Genomic DNA, 16048 nt, shown 5'->3' on the forward strand with positions numbered 1-16048 from the left:
AGGGAGAAATCAAATCACCTGAAGGGAAAATAACCATTTCTCTAGAACATCGTAAAAGAGAAGATATTCATAGTTCGATTGGTGTTCGAGGATGGCAAGGCTCTGCAGAAATCTGTAAAGATTCCTAAAAACATTTCTAAGCATGGTCGTGATAGTAATCAAAGTCAGATAGGATCGTAAAAGAGAAGATATTCATAGTTCGATTGGTGTTCGAGGATCCAAGGGTGCACCTATGGATGAAAGCAATTCGTCAAAGGAGAATCCAATTGGCAAGACTCTGCAGAAATCTGAAAAGATGCCTAAAAACATTTCTAAGCATGGTCGTGATAGTAATCAAAGTCAGATAGGATCTGAAAAGTATAGCTCAAGACAGGATAACAGAATTCGAGCAGAAAAGAAGGATGAGTTGGATTCAGATATGAGAAGAAATCGAGATGTCACCTTATCTCAATCCCTCTTTGAATCTCCTGCTAGACCTGAAATTACCTCTAATAGAAAAGATCTTGAGACACGACAGGTTGCAAAAGTGATGAACAAAGCAAGGTTTACAAATGCTAACTCTGAAAGGGCTTTTGAACATGCAACTCTTGTGGGAAGGTCTGCCCATGATGAAGATACCTTCAGGGGACAGGCTTCTACAAGGGCTCAGACTGCTTTTGCTAAAGATTTGGATGATGCTGAAAGTTTTGATCAACATCTTGATGGACAACAGTCATATCAAAGGCCTTTTGATTCTAATTCAAGAACAAAGGTTCCAGATGTTATGTAGGGTTCTGGGAGGTATGCTGACTCTTTAAATAAAGTAGGTAAACTAAATGACAGAGCATCAAGACCAGCTAATGAAAGCGACATCTCCACTGCCAAAAGCTCTAGTATGGAAGACAAAAATTCAAGATATGAAATGACACTCAAGACTGCACCAGATGATGATGTAGTGGCTAAAGAAAAATTCAATAATTCCAATTGTTCAAAAGAGAGTGAAAATGCAGAAAGATACAAGCCCATTGATTCACAATGCAAACAGCTTGTGGACCTAAGTTGGAGAAAGGATGCAGGATCATTGGGATTATCAGTTATGCGCAATGCACCAAAGGACACCAAGAATGTTGAGATTGAAAAACGCCAATTACATTATGTTAAGGAGAGTACCCTGAAAAGGGAATATTCAGATCTAGAATTGGGAGAATTTAGGGAACCGGTGTCTGAAGAAGAGCCTCAAGAACCTAAGAGTAGATTTGAAAAATCACAAACAAATAGAGGTAGTATGGATGCTAAAGTAAAAAGTGGAGCTAAAAGGGAAAGTGAAAGCCCTAATGTTGCTAAAGGGCGCGCAATTGGAAAAGCAGTTCCTGAATTAAAAAACTATCACCTTCTGAAACAGTTGAAGAATTTAGTAAACACGATGGACGAATTGGTAAAAGGATGCTGGAGGATGGAATGTTAGATCTGGTAAAACCTGTTAAGAAGGCTACATTTACTCAAGCTCGACAACCCTTACACTCAGATCATACAGATGTAGAGTCTTTGTCAAGACAAGAGATGATAGAAATGCCAGTGAAAGTTACCACTACTGAAATGGCAAAGACAAGTCCATTTCGGGGCCCAGAAACTCGGGGAAGTTCTAGTTACAGAAAGACTCCTACCAGTGGTTTGCAGAAACCAGAATATAAAGGGAAGACATTAAAGAATGCAGCGTTGGGCGTGATTTTACTCTGCAATCTGGTCATCGCTGCTCTTCTGAGTTTCTGAGTTGCGTTGTCGGGCCTTGCCGTCACCTTTGCTCTCCGCGTCTCTGCCACCCTACCATCCACTGCAACCTTTCCTTGCCATTCAGAGAAACCGATACAGTTAAACGTTACAGTCTCCGTCGTCAAGCACCGTGTCCGAAGGTCAACGATGACGACAGTTCATTCGAACGATACGGTGGGTGAGACGATGGTTTAGGCGTATAAACACGGGTAAATATATAGAATTAAACACTATATATATATATATATATATAAGTTAATTAAATTAAAAAAATATGACTATATATATATACATTTTAAATGTATATATATATATATATATATACATTTAAAATGTATATATATATATATATATACATTTTAAAATGTATATATATATATACATTTTAAATGTATATATATATATATATATACATTTTAAATGTATATATATATATATATATACATTTAAAATGTATATATATATATACATTTAAAATGTATATATATATATACATTTTAAATGTATATATATATATATATATATATATTAAAAAAATTGTTTAAAAAAAATTCCAGGGGAATATTACTGATGAGCTACATGGCGAGACGATGGCCAAATTATATACATTGAGACGATAGACACTAAGTGAAGAAAGTGAAGAAAATCGACAGCATTAAAGCTTTGAGGACAAAACTTCTGAAGGAAGGGGCAATGTTATGAATATAATTCATAACAAGTAAAACAAATAAAAATAATGTAAATATTAAATAATCAAATGTTGGTTATGTTAAATAGTCATTAAGTTAAGTGAAAAGGCATGTCTAAAAGACATGCCCAGTCACGAAAGGACACTTGCTTAGGTATATATATGTGGGTCCTAATTGTAACATTCATCACTTGTACATTTTTATATATAATAAATTATTATTACCTCTGTTACATGGGAACCACTCCCAAGAGTTGGGAAACTCGTTCCAATGGTTCTCGCACTCCTGGGAGCTTTGGAACTGTATGGGAACATTCCCTTTTTAGCAGGAGCTGCAATGGGAGCTTGGGAAAGTTCCGGGAGCTTTGAAGGCTATTTTTTTGGAGTTCTGACGTTCCCTAGGGTTGGGGAATACAAAGTTTGTAGAGAAATACGTTGAACTGCCCACAAAACATGAGCCTAAGTTGAAACCTTCGCAGGAAGAAAGGCCAAAGACATCCTTAACACTTATATCCTTAATTGAGAAACTTGAGCAATCCCTTGATGGGTTAAGGAAGTGTGTGGCATTCGATGTAAGGGTGATATCTGGGATGTCATGCTGATGAGTATTTCTTTTGTTGTTTATGTGAAAATTCTATCACTGCAACAACTGATTTGCTTTTCCTACTTATTTCACCATAAGTTATTTATGAAATTACTTCAATAAACATTAAAATAAATATTGTTGCAAATATCACACCGTAATACAGAAACAAACACATGCACAAGAGTCAACACATTGACATAGTTATTTTGGACTAATCCCCCCAGAAAACCCCAATGTGGGAAAACTGATGCAGCAAGGGAGGATTTTATTATTCAACATTTTTCTAGTACAACAGGGTGCCAAACTGGCTTATCCATAGATAGATAAATTTTCCAGCACTTCTTCTGAACCCAGCATCAGCCCTACTGACCTTTGCGTGACCTGAAACCCTCTACCTCAGCTTGTTGAGACTCTGCAGAACCTCTCTGGCCTTTTGCGCCACTCCTGCAGCCTCTGCGTGGATGACACAGACCCTGTTGGCTCTGCGCAGTCTCTGCTGCCTCTGCGTGACTCCCTCTGGCCCTATGTCTTCCTTTTCTGCTTCTGTGCTGATCTCCCGTCTCTCTGTTCCGTACTTGTTGCCTCCTGACTGCTCTCTAGACCACTGGTTCAATTTCTTAGCTAACCCCGCTCCAGAAATTGAACTTACTGGTCTCCCTCAGTCTGTTCTCCAAGTGACCCTCAAGCCTCTTCTTATACTTTTTTCGTTGATAAATCAACGATCGAGATCAAGTCCCTAATCAACGGCTAAGATTAGGGCTGGCTTGATCCATGACTTTTGGTCCATTCTAACACAACTTTATATTAATACACATTAATATTTTATTTTCCCTAAGTTTAGACTTAGGGACTCCATTAAAAATATTAATTATTTTAATATCTCCTAAACTATTTAGAATTTGCCCAAACCCTTTCTGGCAGTGTTGCACACATCGCGATCGGGATTTAATCGGCGCCGGGAAAAAAGCGGAAAAAATCGTTAAAATCGGGAAAAAATCGGAAAAAAGCGGGAAAAAATCGTTTGGCACAAAAATATTCATTTTTTTTCAATTTTTTTCAATTTTTTTAATATCTAAACCATCTACAACATAAAATAAATACATTGACACATAAATATGATAAAAAAACTAATATATAAGATGTTTAATATCATTTCTAGCGCTAAAATCACACATAACATTGAATCATGTCCTGAATAGTAAGTCCTGAGTCCCAAGTCCAACTCAGCCTCAAAATATCAACAAAAAATATGATAATGTATCTCATCATGTCATAATGTCATATACAATAAAATGAAAGTCTAATCCTATTGATTTCCTCTGCCCCTCTTGCGAGAAAATGGCACAACTTTCTCTTTCCCTCTAGATGTAGAAGCTGGTGCCTGTGGTGGTGGAAATGGCAGTGGAGTCTGACGTGCTCTAGAAGCTGAAGAACTAGTAGTAGCAGCTATAGGAGGCTGAGGTGGACGGAGACCACGTCCTCTACTGGTGGTAGTGGTAGCCCGGGTAGGCGGTGTCACCTCTTCCTCCTGCTCCTCCAACTCCTCCTCCTCCTGCTCCTGCTCCTGCTCCTGCTCCTGCTCCTCCTCCTCCTCCTCCTCCTCCCCCTCATCCTGCACTAACCAATCCTCAGTGGGATCCATGAGAGGCCTCTCGGTCTCAACCCTCCATTCAGCAGTGGTGTCAATCCCATCCAATGAGATGGCTTCCGTATCAGGTGTCTTCTCTAGTTGTTTCACCCACAATCGAAGATTGTAGTAGACATAGACCATGTCATTAAGTCTATGGGACTCCAACCTGTACAAAGTTCATGAAATAATAAATTAATAATTAATAATTAATATTATAAAAAAAATATTGTTTAAAACTTTAATGAATTCAAAAATTTATTTGGAAATTTGCAATATTTTAAATGTTTAAGTGTTAACCTATTGCGCTTCTTGTTGTGTATTTTTTCAAATACACTCCAATTGCGCTCACATCCCGAGGAGCTGCATGTTTGGCTGAGGATGCGTATGGCAAGATTTTGCAAAAGGGGTACTCTGCCACCATACATCTTCCACCATGCGTCTACAACAAAATTACAAATAAAATTTTAAATAAACATAAGAAAAAAATGGAATTTGAAGAAACAATGAAATTTGAAACAAAGTTACAAAGTACATACTACAAACTAAAAAATACCTGGCATTTTAACCGTCCTATCAATGACAGCCATATCAAAGCCAAATAAGCCACCTGACAACTTATATTGCTCAATTTGTCTAGAGATCTCCATACGTTCTTCTGAAGATCTCACCATCTTCTGGACACAGGTTAATAATCCTTCCACGACCTCAACATCAAAATTAAACCCACATGCATAAGAAAATGCAGGGTTCAGGAAAAGCCCAGCAGCATGAATGGGACGATGGAGTGTGTTGTTCCATCGCTCATCAATGACCTTCCATAGAAGGAGTTGTCTCTGGAACCCATCATCTCCCTTGTCATCATAGTAGGACCGAATGGCTTCTTTGGCCCTGTCCATGGCTTCATACAAATAGCCCATTGCGGGCTTCTCACCATCTACCAACCGAAGAACCTTTACCAAAGGTTCAGTGACAGCGCACACCTCCTGCACTCCCGCCCAGAAGTCTTCTTGGTATGAAACAAGTCTGCAGACGGCCTCTCCTTCTGGTTTGCGGCTCATTGGCGAAGAACGCCACTCCTCTGAAACAAACATTCTCTTCAAATCCCACATAGAATTCAAGAGGGATTGAAGAGATATGAAACTCGTCGCAAACCGTGTAATGGCGGGGCGCACCAACTCTTTGTTGTTGGTGCATTTTCTCATCAAGCTAAGCACAGATGTGTGATTGTAAATAAATTTTGTGATGGTTTTTGATGAGTCAACAGCCTCTTTGACAAAGGGAATTTTCCCTATGTCCTCTAACATCAAATCAATACAATGGGCAGCACAAGGTGTCCAAAATAAAGTAGGATGCCTGTCCATAAGCATTCTACCAGCAACAACATAATTTGCAGCGTTGTCCGTTATGACTTGGACAACATTTTCTGCACCCACCTCCAAAATAAACACATCCAGCAAATCACATAAATTTTTTGCATCTTTGATTTGATGAGTTGCATCAACAGATTTGATAAACATAGTCCCCAAGGGACAACTAACCAAGAAGTTTATAAGGGTTCTCCCCTTTTGGTCAGTCCAACCATCTGACATAACAGTGCATCCTGTTTGTGCCCATGATGCCCTAAAATCCTCCAATCTTTGGGTGCAGTCACGCTTTTCATCTTGAAGAAGCCGGCCTCTGAAATCATGAAGAGAAGGGAGTTTGTACCCCGGGCCAACACTGGCAACAGCATCAAGAGTAGGTTGGAAAAATGGATTATTCCTTATAATGCTGAAAGGAATATCACTCCAGAGGAGAAATTTTGTCATCAACTTGTCAGCTTTTTCTTTTTCAGTTCTTTTCATCATTGAACCGATAGTTGGTTGTGAACCAGGTGTGGTTTGAGGAACAAAATATGATGATGCAGCAAACGGATTGACTGACGCTGCAGTAGAACCTGTGCCACTTGGCCCACTTCCTTCAACTGACCTTTTTAGTTGCCTTTTGAGTTCTTCTTTGGCGTCTCTAGTGTGCTCTAATTCTCCCAATGCTCTCATGGCTTTTTGGATAATTTCAGCATTTGTCTTTAGACAGGGCCCCACATCACGTCCAGGGATTTGTGCAAGGTGGAACTTCAACCTGTACACCCCCCCGAATATTTCCTTTCCACACAACTTGCAATACAAGTTTTGTCTATCATTCGGAGTTTTAGGGTCACCATATTCCCAGAAAGGATCCAATTTCCTTGGCATGTTTGTTTTTGAATTTTGAATTTGCAAACCTATGGAAAAATAAGGATTAGGAAATAGGAATTTAGGATTACATAAATGATAATAGTAAATACAAATTACAATTTAGCATTTGCAAAATTACAAGCTAATTATTTCCAAAATCCCAATTTCTAAACCCAAGTCACCCAACCAAATGCCAAAAAACAATGAAAAATAAAAAAAAATAAACAATGTTTAAAGAAAATGAGAAAATAAAAATCAAAAATTGGTTCTCATAGTCATAACAAATAACCCATCCCAAATCAATGAAAAATTTCCAAAAATTCTTTAAAAACAATGAAAAACAAAGTTTTTATTGAACCAAAACAAAAAAAAATTAATCTACATACTTGGTTTATGGACAAATTGGCGATCTTGGCTTGGATTCCTCCTAAAATCGCTTCGATTCGCTCCCACAACCGACGACAACCCTCTCCCTCCCTTCTTCTCCTTCTCCTCCGCGGCGGACTGCTGAATGAATAAAAAAAAAATCGTTTTTTCCATATAAAACCCCGCTGCCCGCGCCCCCCGCGATTTTAACCGAAAAAATCGCGATTTTATCGAAAAAATCGCGATTTTTTCGATAAAAATCGCTATAAAAAAAAATGGGCGATTTTTTCGATAAAAATCGCGCTTTGAATCGGCAAATTTAAAAAATCGCGATTTTCCGATTTTATCGCGATTTTATCGCGATGTGTGCAACACTGCTTTCTGGGTATTGGAGATCTCATGTTCCTTAGCCTCTCCACTAGTTTTCGTGGCTAGAGCACATCCGATGCTACCCCAAATCAACACTCCCTCTTATCGAGGACTGTGCTCTAGTAATACTCCTCACTGGGTATCACTCTGATCATCCGACATCGGTCCCTGTGTTGATGCTAAGCCTCCTTGCCCAACATCCTCTGCATTGCTGTAGCCTGTACTGTTGCCCATGACTCTGCTACTGCGACTGCTGCATCTGTACGACAGCTCCCTCTGCATCCGTGCTGCTGCTGGTCCTTTCTCCCAACACTACATCAGCACTACAACTCCCTCTGCATCTGTGCTGCTGCTGGTCCTTTCTCCCAACACTGCATCTACACTACAACTCCCACTTTATTCGTGCTGCTAACACACTCATTTCTACTTCTGAAAGGGGTTCTTTACCATCCCCATCTTTTCCTTGATGTAGTCAAATTTTGACTTTCCAAGGGCCTTAGTGATGATATCTGCCACCTATTCTTCTGTAGAAGTGTAGCTCAACTGTACAACTCCTCGTTGGACACAGTCTCTGACAAAGTGACGCCAGATATCAATATGCTTCGACCTGTCATGAAATACTAGATTCTCAGAGAGTTTGATGCAACTCTGATTATCACACATGATCCTGGTCGCCTCCATATTTCTTTTGAATAGGTTCACCAGCAGTTTTCTAAGCCATATGGCCTCACACGAAGCTGTGCTTGCTTCCATATATTTTTCTTAGATGAGCTCAGAGCCACAAACTTCTATTTCCTATTGCACCAGGAGGTCATTCCTGATCCAATGTTGAAACAGTATCCAGAGGTACTTTTCTGATCCATTGAACTTCCTGTCCAATCTGCATCAGTGAATCCACTCAACTTGATATCCTTCCCCTTGGTGTATAAGAGCCCATAATCAATTGTTCCTTGTAAATACCTGAGAACGTGTTTGGCTGCTGCCCAGTGTGCCCCCTTTGGTTCCACCATGAACTGACTGAGGGTGTTGACAATGTAGCAAATATTTGGCCTGGTATTGACCAGATACATCAGGGACCTTATGAGCTGTCGGTATAGGTGGGATTGACATCCTTGTCTTTTGATGGATCAATCTTCTTCCAGTTGGTGATCATTGGCGTAGCCATAGGTCTACAATCTCCCATCCCGAACCTTTTCAGGATTTCTGTAGCATACCTCCCTTGCCCAAGGAAGATTTCTCCTTTCTGTTGCCAAACTTCTAACCCTAGGAAGTAGTACATTCGTCCCAGATCCTTCATATCGAATTCTGTGGCAAGATTCTTCTTGCAGTCCTTACTTAGTCTAGATGATCTTGCCAGTAAGAGATCATCCACATATGATACTAAGATAAGTGGCTCGTCCTCTACGACCAGATAGTAGAGATTTGGATCCGCGTCACTCTTGACAAACCCCATCTTCTGCAAGTAGCCATCTGTTTGACCATACCACGCTCTTGGTGCCTGCTTCAGCCCATACAAGGATTTTTTTAGTCTGCGTACATGAGACTTCTTCTCGTGAGTTTCAAAGCCCTCTGGAACTTGGCCTTGTATTTCTCAACATTGCCGTCTGCAACATGTTTGATCTTGCAGATCTGTCTTGAACCTACCACAAATCTGTCTTGAGGCCTTGACACCACTCCCAGGCATCGTTCACCATTATGGAGTTATACTCCTCTACCATCGCATCTAGCCAGACCTGATGCTGAGTTGCCTCCTTGAAACTGGCAGGCTCTCCATCCTGAGCTACTAACGCCTGATATCTGTCTGGCTGTTTTCGCTCCCTCTTACTGTTCCTTGGCTCACCAATGAAGTTCTCTGCATCATGCAGAATTTGACGAAGTTCCCTGCTAGTTCTTCCTCTGCCAGCAGGTGCTTTTGTTCACTCCTCCTCATCCTGAGAATCTTCCTAACCCGAGGAAGGATTCTTCACTTCTGTTGGTTGAAGAGGCATGACCAATGGATCCTCGTTCGACTGCTCCTCGGAAGGCATTTTGCGAGATTTTCTGAAAGCTGTGTCCTCCATGAACTTTACATCTCGTCATACTACTACCTTCCGGCTCCTTGGAAGATAGATTCTGTATGCCTTAGAATTCTCGCTATATCCCACCAGATATCCCTTTTCTACAGTCTGATCCAACTTCTTCCTCTTTTCTTCGGGTATGTGGCAATATGCTAAACTCCCAAATATCTTGAAATGACTGACTTCAGGTGTTTTCCCAGTGAAGACTTTCTCTAGAGTAATCTTGCTTAATGCCCGATGAGGAGTCCTGTTATGAACGTAGACAATTGTGTTGCATGCTTCGGCCCACAAGAATTTTGGCATATCTTGATCATACAACATGGCCCTAGCTTCTTCTACAACAGTCTTGTTTTTCCTTTTTGCCACCCCATTCTGCTCCGGATTGTAGGGAGCTGTCCACTCTCTTCTGATGCCCTCCTTAGCGCAATAATTAGTGAAGTCCTTATCGACATACTCTCCACCATTATCTGAGTGCAAAACTTTTATTTTCTTCCCAGTCAGATTCTCCACCAGAGCCTTGAACTCCTTGAATTGACAGAAAACCTCATCCTTGGTTTTCAGAAAATAAATCCAAGTTTTCCTCGAGTGGTCATCAATGAAGGTAAGGAAATACTTGGCACCACTGAGAGCTTTGACAGACACAGGTTCGCAGATATATGAGTGTATCAATCCTAGTACACTCTTGGCCTTGTGTTTGCTCCTAGGAAATGCCGCCTTGGCATACTTTCCTAGAGCGCATCCCCTGCATACATCATCTCGTTCCGTACTCAGATCCGAAACTCTTGTTACAATGCTCCTGAGAATTCTCAGAGCTCCATGGTGTAAGAGACCCATCCTTTTGTGCCATAGTTTGTTCAAGTCCTTGTCCCCATGATTTCCTATTAGTGCCATTGGTGATTCTAGTTGTAATCTATACAACCGATTACTTTTGATCCCGTTCTACACTTTCTTTTCCCAGCTCGGGTGTTTGACGTATACCTTTTCTTTGATGAAGTAGACGTCATAGCCCTTGCCTTGTAGTTGTGTCACGGAAAGTAAGTTCATCCCTAATCCTGGTACATGCATCACATTTGTGGCACGAAACCGCTCTCCCAATTCTGTTTGAAAAACTATGGTACCCTTTCCTACTGGAGTACACTTTGCCTTGTTCCCCATGGTGATCTGAAAGTTCATCTTCTCTTCTCGATATTTTGAGAAACACTCCCTGATTCTCGTCATATGCCATGAGGCTCCACTGTCTATATACCATACTTCTGATGATGTAGCACTAGTCATGCACGCCACTTCTTCTTCCAGCCTGGAAGCCAACATAGAGAAATCGAAATCTCTTTCTCTTGTGCAATCTTCTGAAAATCTGCGTGAGTCCCCTGAGGTGGATGCCTCTGCATCATGGTATTGACCCATAACTGATTTTGCCTTTCTGTCTTTGATTACTCGCTCTGATACCATGTGAAAATTCTATCATTGTAACAACTGATTTACTTTTCCTACTTATTTCACCATAAGTTATTCATGAAATTACTTCAATAAACATTAAAATAAATACTGTTGCAAATATCACACCGTAATACAGAAACAAACATATGCACAAGAATCAACACATTGACACAGTTATTTTGGACTAATGTCCCCGAAAAAACCCAATGTGGGAAAACCGGTGCAGCAAGGGAGGATTTTATTATTCAGCGATTTTCTAGTACAACAGGGTGCCAAATGGCTTATCCACAGATAGACAAATTTTCCAACACTTCTTTTGAACCCAGTGTCAGCCCTACTGACCTCTGTGTGACCTGAAACCCTCTGCGTCAGCCTGTTGAGACTCTGCGCAACCTCTCTGGCCTTCTGCGTCACTCTTGCAGCCTCTGCGTGGATGACGTAGGCCCTGCTGGCTCTGCATAGTCTCTGCTGCCTCTGCATGGGTCCCTCTGGCCCTGTGTCTACCTTTTCTGCCTCTGTGTTGATCTCCCATCTATCTGTTCTGTACTTGTTGCCTCCTGATTGCTCTCCAGACCACTGGTTCAATTTCTCAGCTAACTACGCTCCAGAAATTGAACTGACTGGTCTCCCTCAGTCCATTCTCCAAGTGACCCTCAAGCCTCCTCTTATACTTTTCTCGTTGATAAAATCAACGATCAAGATCAAGTCCCTAATCAACGGCTAAGATTAGATTTGGCTTGATCCATGACTTTTGGACCATTCTACTACTGGAGTACACTTTGCCTTGTTCCCCATGGTGATCTGAAAGTTCATCTTCTCTTCTCGATATTTTGAGAAACACTCCCTGATTCCCATCATATGCCACGAGGCTCCACTGTCTATATACCATACTTCTGATGATGCAACACTAGTCATGCACGCCACTTCTTCTTCCAGCCTAGAAGCCAACATAGAGAAATCGAAATCTCTTGTGCAATCTTTTGAAAATCTGCGTGAGTCCCTTGAGGTGGATGCCTCTGCATCATGGTCTCGACCCATAACTGATTTTGCCTTTCTGTCTCTGATTACTTGTTCTGATACCATGTGAAAATTCTATCACTGCAGCAACTGATTTACTTTTCCTACTTATTTCACCATAAGTTATTTATGAAATTACTTCAATAAATGTTTAAATAAATATTGCTGCAGATATCGCACCGTAATACATAAACAAACATATGCACAAGAATCAACACATTGACACAGTTATTTTGGACTAATGTCTGCGGAAAAACCCAATGTGGGAAAACCGATGCAGCAAGGGAGGATTTTATTATTTAACAATTTTCTAGTACAACAGGGTGCCAAATGGCTTACCCACAGATAGACAGATTTTCCAGTACTTCTTTTGAACCCAGTGTCAGCCCTATTGATCTCTGCGTGACTTGAAATCCTCTGTGTCAGCCTGTTGAGACTCTATGCGACCTCTCTGGCCTTCTGCGTCACTCCTGTAGCCTCTGCGTGGATGACGTAGGCCCTGCTGGCTCTGCGTAGTCTCTGCTGCCTCTGTGTGGCTCCCTCTGGCCCTGTGTTTGCCTTTTCTGCCTCTGTGCTGATCTCCTGTCTCTCTGTTCCATACTTGCTGCCTCCTGACTACTCTCCAGACCACTGGTTCAATTTTTTAGCTAACCATGCTCCAGAAATTGAACTGACTGGTCTCCCTCAATCTGTTCTCCAAGTGACCCTCAAGCCTCCTCTTATACTTTTCTCGTTGATAAATCAACGGTCGAGATTAAGTCCCTAATCAACAGCTAAGATTAGATCTGGCTTGATCCATGACTTTTGGGCCATTCTAACACAATTTATATTAATACACATTAATATTTTATTTTCCCTATGTTTAGACTTAGGGACTCCATTAAAAATTTTAATTATCTTAATATCTCCTAAACTGTTTAGAATCTGCCCAAACCCTTTCTGGGTATTGGAGATCTCAAGTGCCTTAGCCTCTCCACCAATTTTCGTGGCTAGAGCACATCCAATGCTACGCCAAATCAACAATTTATGTATTATATGGCAGAAGATTGTGTGTGCATATTGTATGTGGCAGTCAATGCTTAAACATATTAGAGTTGCTTGACTTTTTCTCTTAACAATAACTAGAGAATCATATGTAAAACTGTTCCTTTGTATTTTTAAGCCAGATTGTTTCAAAGACTCATCATGTGTCATAATGAACTTGATATTTTAATATTTAATATATATAAAAGGGGGAGACTCACGGAGAGAGACACCCAAAGAATATATTTATATATAAGAGGGATAATATATTTAAATTAATTTCAATATTTGAATATTTTGATGCAATGTTAATTTTGATTATTATATAAATTGTATAATTAAATTTTTATTTTTATTTTTTTTATTTTTTTTTTCTTGTTAAGACTAACCTACGCACCCACGGGGATTTGAACCGGTGACCTATCGCAAGGAGTGCTTTAACAACGCACCCATTCACCGTCAATCCAAAGCCCCGTGGGCTATTTTTATTTTTTTATTATATAATATTACTGCTCCCGATTAGCTGTTTCCTGTAAAATTTAGGGAAACCTCTAGCCGTTCTCGACACCTGTACCCAAGTACCCAACGTTCCCACATTCCAGAAACTCATGCAACATAGATTATTACAAATACCTCTTGTGTATCTTTACATTCAAGTCTACAAGCTATCAATTTTTATGCTTCAGTGATGAACTACAAAATGCAAACCTTCAAGAAATCCCCAAGTCAAAGCAACTTCAAGGGTTCCCACTTGGTGTGATAGCTAGGGCATCAATTTATTTGAAATTCCACTCTCATAATTCATTCAAAATTGGAGGATACCTAGAGGAGACATAAATGAAGAAACTTGTTTGGACGGAATCTTGAAAGTTCTCATCCCAAAATTTTCACACCAAGCCTTAGAAAATCTCCTTATCCTTAGAGGGACGAAGAAAAGAGGTGACATAATGATATTTCGTTAAGTTAACGTGATCATCAAGGATTTAGGACCAATGCCTAGCTATTGGCAAGATTGGAGTCAAAATGATCAACATTTAGTAACTTCGCTCTTCAAGGAGGCCTAAAGAAGCAACTTCACTATGTATTGATGCAACTACATGACAACTTTAGACTTTTACAATTCGATGGCAATTAGTATGGAGTTTCAAGGATATGAATGCAAATTATCCCCTAGGAACATTCATTTATTCCTTGTCCAATGAATAACACATGCAAAAATCTCCAATAGTTTCAATGATTTCACTAATTCACATTAATTAGGGCACATTATTTCACCATAAGAAAATAATTCCATGGATTAGACATCCATTAAAACAAAAATATAACATTATATTGCACTTACAAGATAAAGAAGAATACATCTATCCACATTCTTGCCAAAGAGAAGCTCCAAGAGAGATAGCGAAAACTTTCCACACATCAAAATGCATTTAATCATCCAAAATCATTCCACAATTGCAGGTCCGAATTATTTAGAGAGAGATATCTCAAATCCATGTGATAATGAACGAGAGAGAATGCCTCACTTATATTTATACTCCTCTAAGGGAGTCGAATGGCTTAATTTAGCCTATTGATGACCCTAAAATAAAATAATGTGCAAAAAAATAATACTTTTGGTGAGAAGCCCACCAAATAGCTACACAATAAGAATAATTTGCCTCTCAAGAGGGTCGAAATGATAGAAAAGTAGCTAGAAGGGCCGTTGGAAGGCCAAATGAAGTCCCTCATGTGTTGTAATGAATAGGAGGGTTCCAATTGTGAAAATTTCTAGATAGAAATCCAACTGCAGTGACTAATATTATTTCTTCTACTTATTAATTCATAAATAAGTTATTCACAATGTTTCTATGACAAATATTGAAATAAATTCTACTATAACCTTCACAATTAAAATACTACGGAAAATATATGCAAAGAAAAATACTAGCACAAGTACAATCACAATGACAGTTATTTTTGGACAATTGTCCCTAGAAAACCCCAATGCAAGAAAACCAGTGCAGTAGATGAGGGTTTCTTTATTAATCTACAACAAAAATCTCATGTACAAGATATAACCAACAGAATAGAAGAGAAATATTTGTGAGAAATTTACTGACATATCTCTCACACTTCCCAGTGAGATTCTGAGCTAGGAGAGGACTTGCTGCCGCTTCTGCTTCTCACTACGCCAGCTTCTGCGTGAGCACTATGCAGTGCCAGCGTTAGCCTCTGTGGTGTCCCTCGACATCACAACTTCTGCGTTGCCCCTTCTCTGCTTTGCGTCTTTTGCTCTTGCACTCCCCACTGATGCTTCTACCCTCTCTCTCCTCCTCACCCGCAACTCTCCCTCTGAATCGATTTCCTCTTGCCGAACTTCGACCAGTGAGAAAATCGATTTTACTCAGGCAACTGAGTATCTGCTTGGTGTGTTTTCCAAATGCCCATTGAAGTCCTTATAATCCTCCAGTTGAGAACTAAGAACCAAGATTAGATTCTAATCAGTGACTTAGATCATTTGGACTTAATTTCCATCTTCTTTTAGAAGTTTCACCCATAGTTTAGAATAATACCCTTTAATTATTTGAACTCCCTAAGTTTACACTTAGGCCTCCATTAAAAATAATTAATTATTTTAATAAAATTGTCTCCGGGTGGAATTTTCCAAAATGATTTATGGGTATTGTGGAATACATGTGTCTAAGCTTCCTTGCAAATTTTGAGACTTAGAGCACATCCGTTGCTACCAGAAATCAACACTCCATCTTAGCGAGGAATGTGCTCTAGCAATGCACCTTGCTGAAGCATCCCTCTGTTCCGTAACATCTCCTTTTGTACTGTTGATGTCTGACATCCTGTCCACCAACTACTGTGCAAATGCTGCATCTGTACTATTGCTGACCATGCCACTGTCAACACTGCATCCGTACT

At 39.9% G+C, this 16048-nt stretch overlaps 2 protein-coding genes across 2 annotated transcripts in view; one reads left to right on the plus strand and one right to left on the minus strand.

Moving 5' to 3' along the window:
* The window catches only part of LOC149233960 (protein TONSOKU-like), a 220193-nt gene that overhangs the window by 190575 nt on the left and 13570 nt on the right, over nucleotides 1-16048 (plus strand). The window lies entirely within an intron of this gene.
* LOC149233961 (uncharacterized) lies at nucleotides 4635-6522 on the minus strand. The gene is made up of 2 exons (XM_089461079.1): nucleotides 4951-6522; nucleotides 4635-4819 (listed from the first exon to the last, which is right to left on the minus strand). Exon 1 carries the CDS (start codon nucleotides 6498-6500, stop codon nucleotides 5196-5198), a length of 1305 nt encoding a protein of 434 aa, XP_089317205.1. The 5' UTR covers nucleotides 6501-6522; the 3' UTR covers nucleotides 4635-4819; nucleotides 4951-5195.

This window comes from Pinus tabuliformis, chromosome 8, assembly GCF_031772625.1.
Source record: "Pinus tabuliformis cultivar Carrire ecotype Pingquan chromosome 8, CPIR1, whole genome shotgun sequence".
Classification (NCBI taxonomy): domain Eukaryota; kingdom Viridiplantae; phylum Streptophyta; class Pinopsida; order Pinales; family Pinaceae; genus Pinus; species Pinus tabuliformis.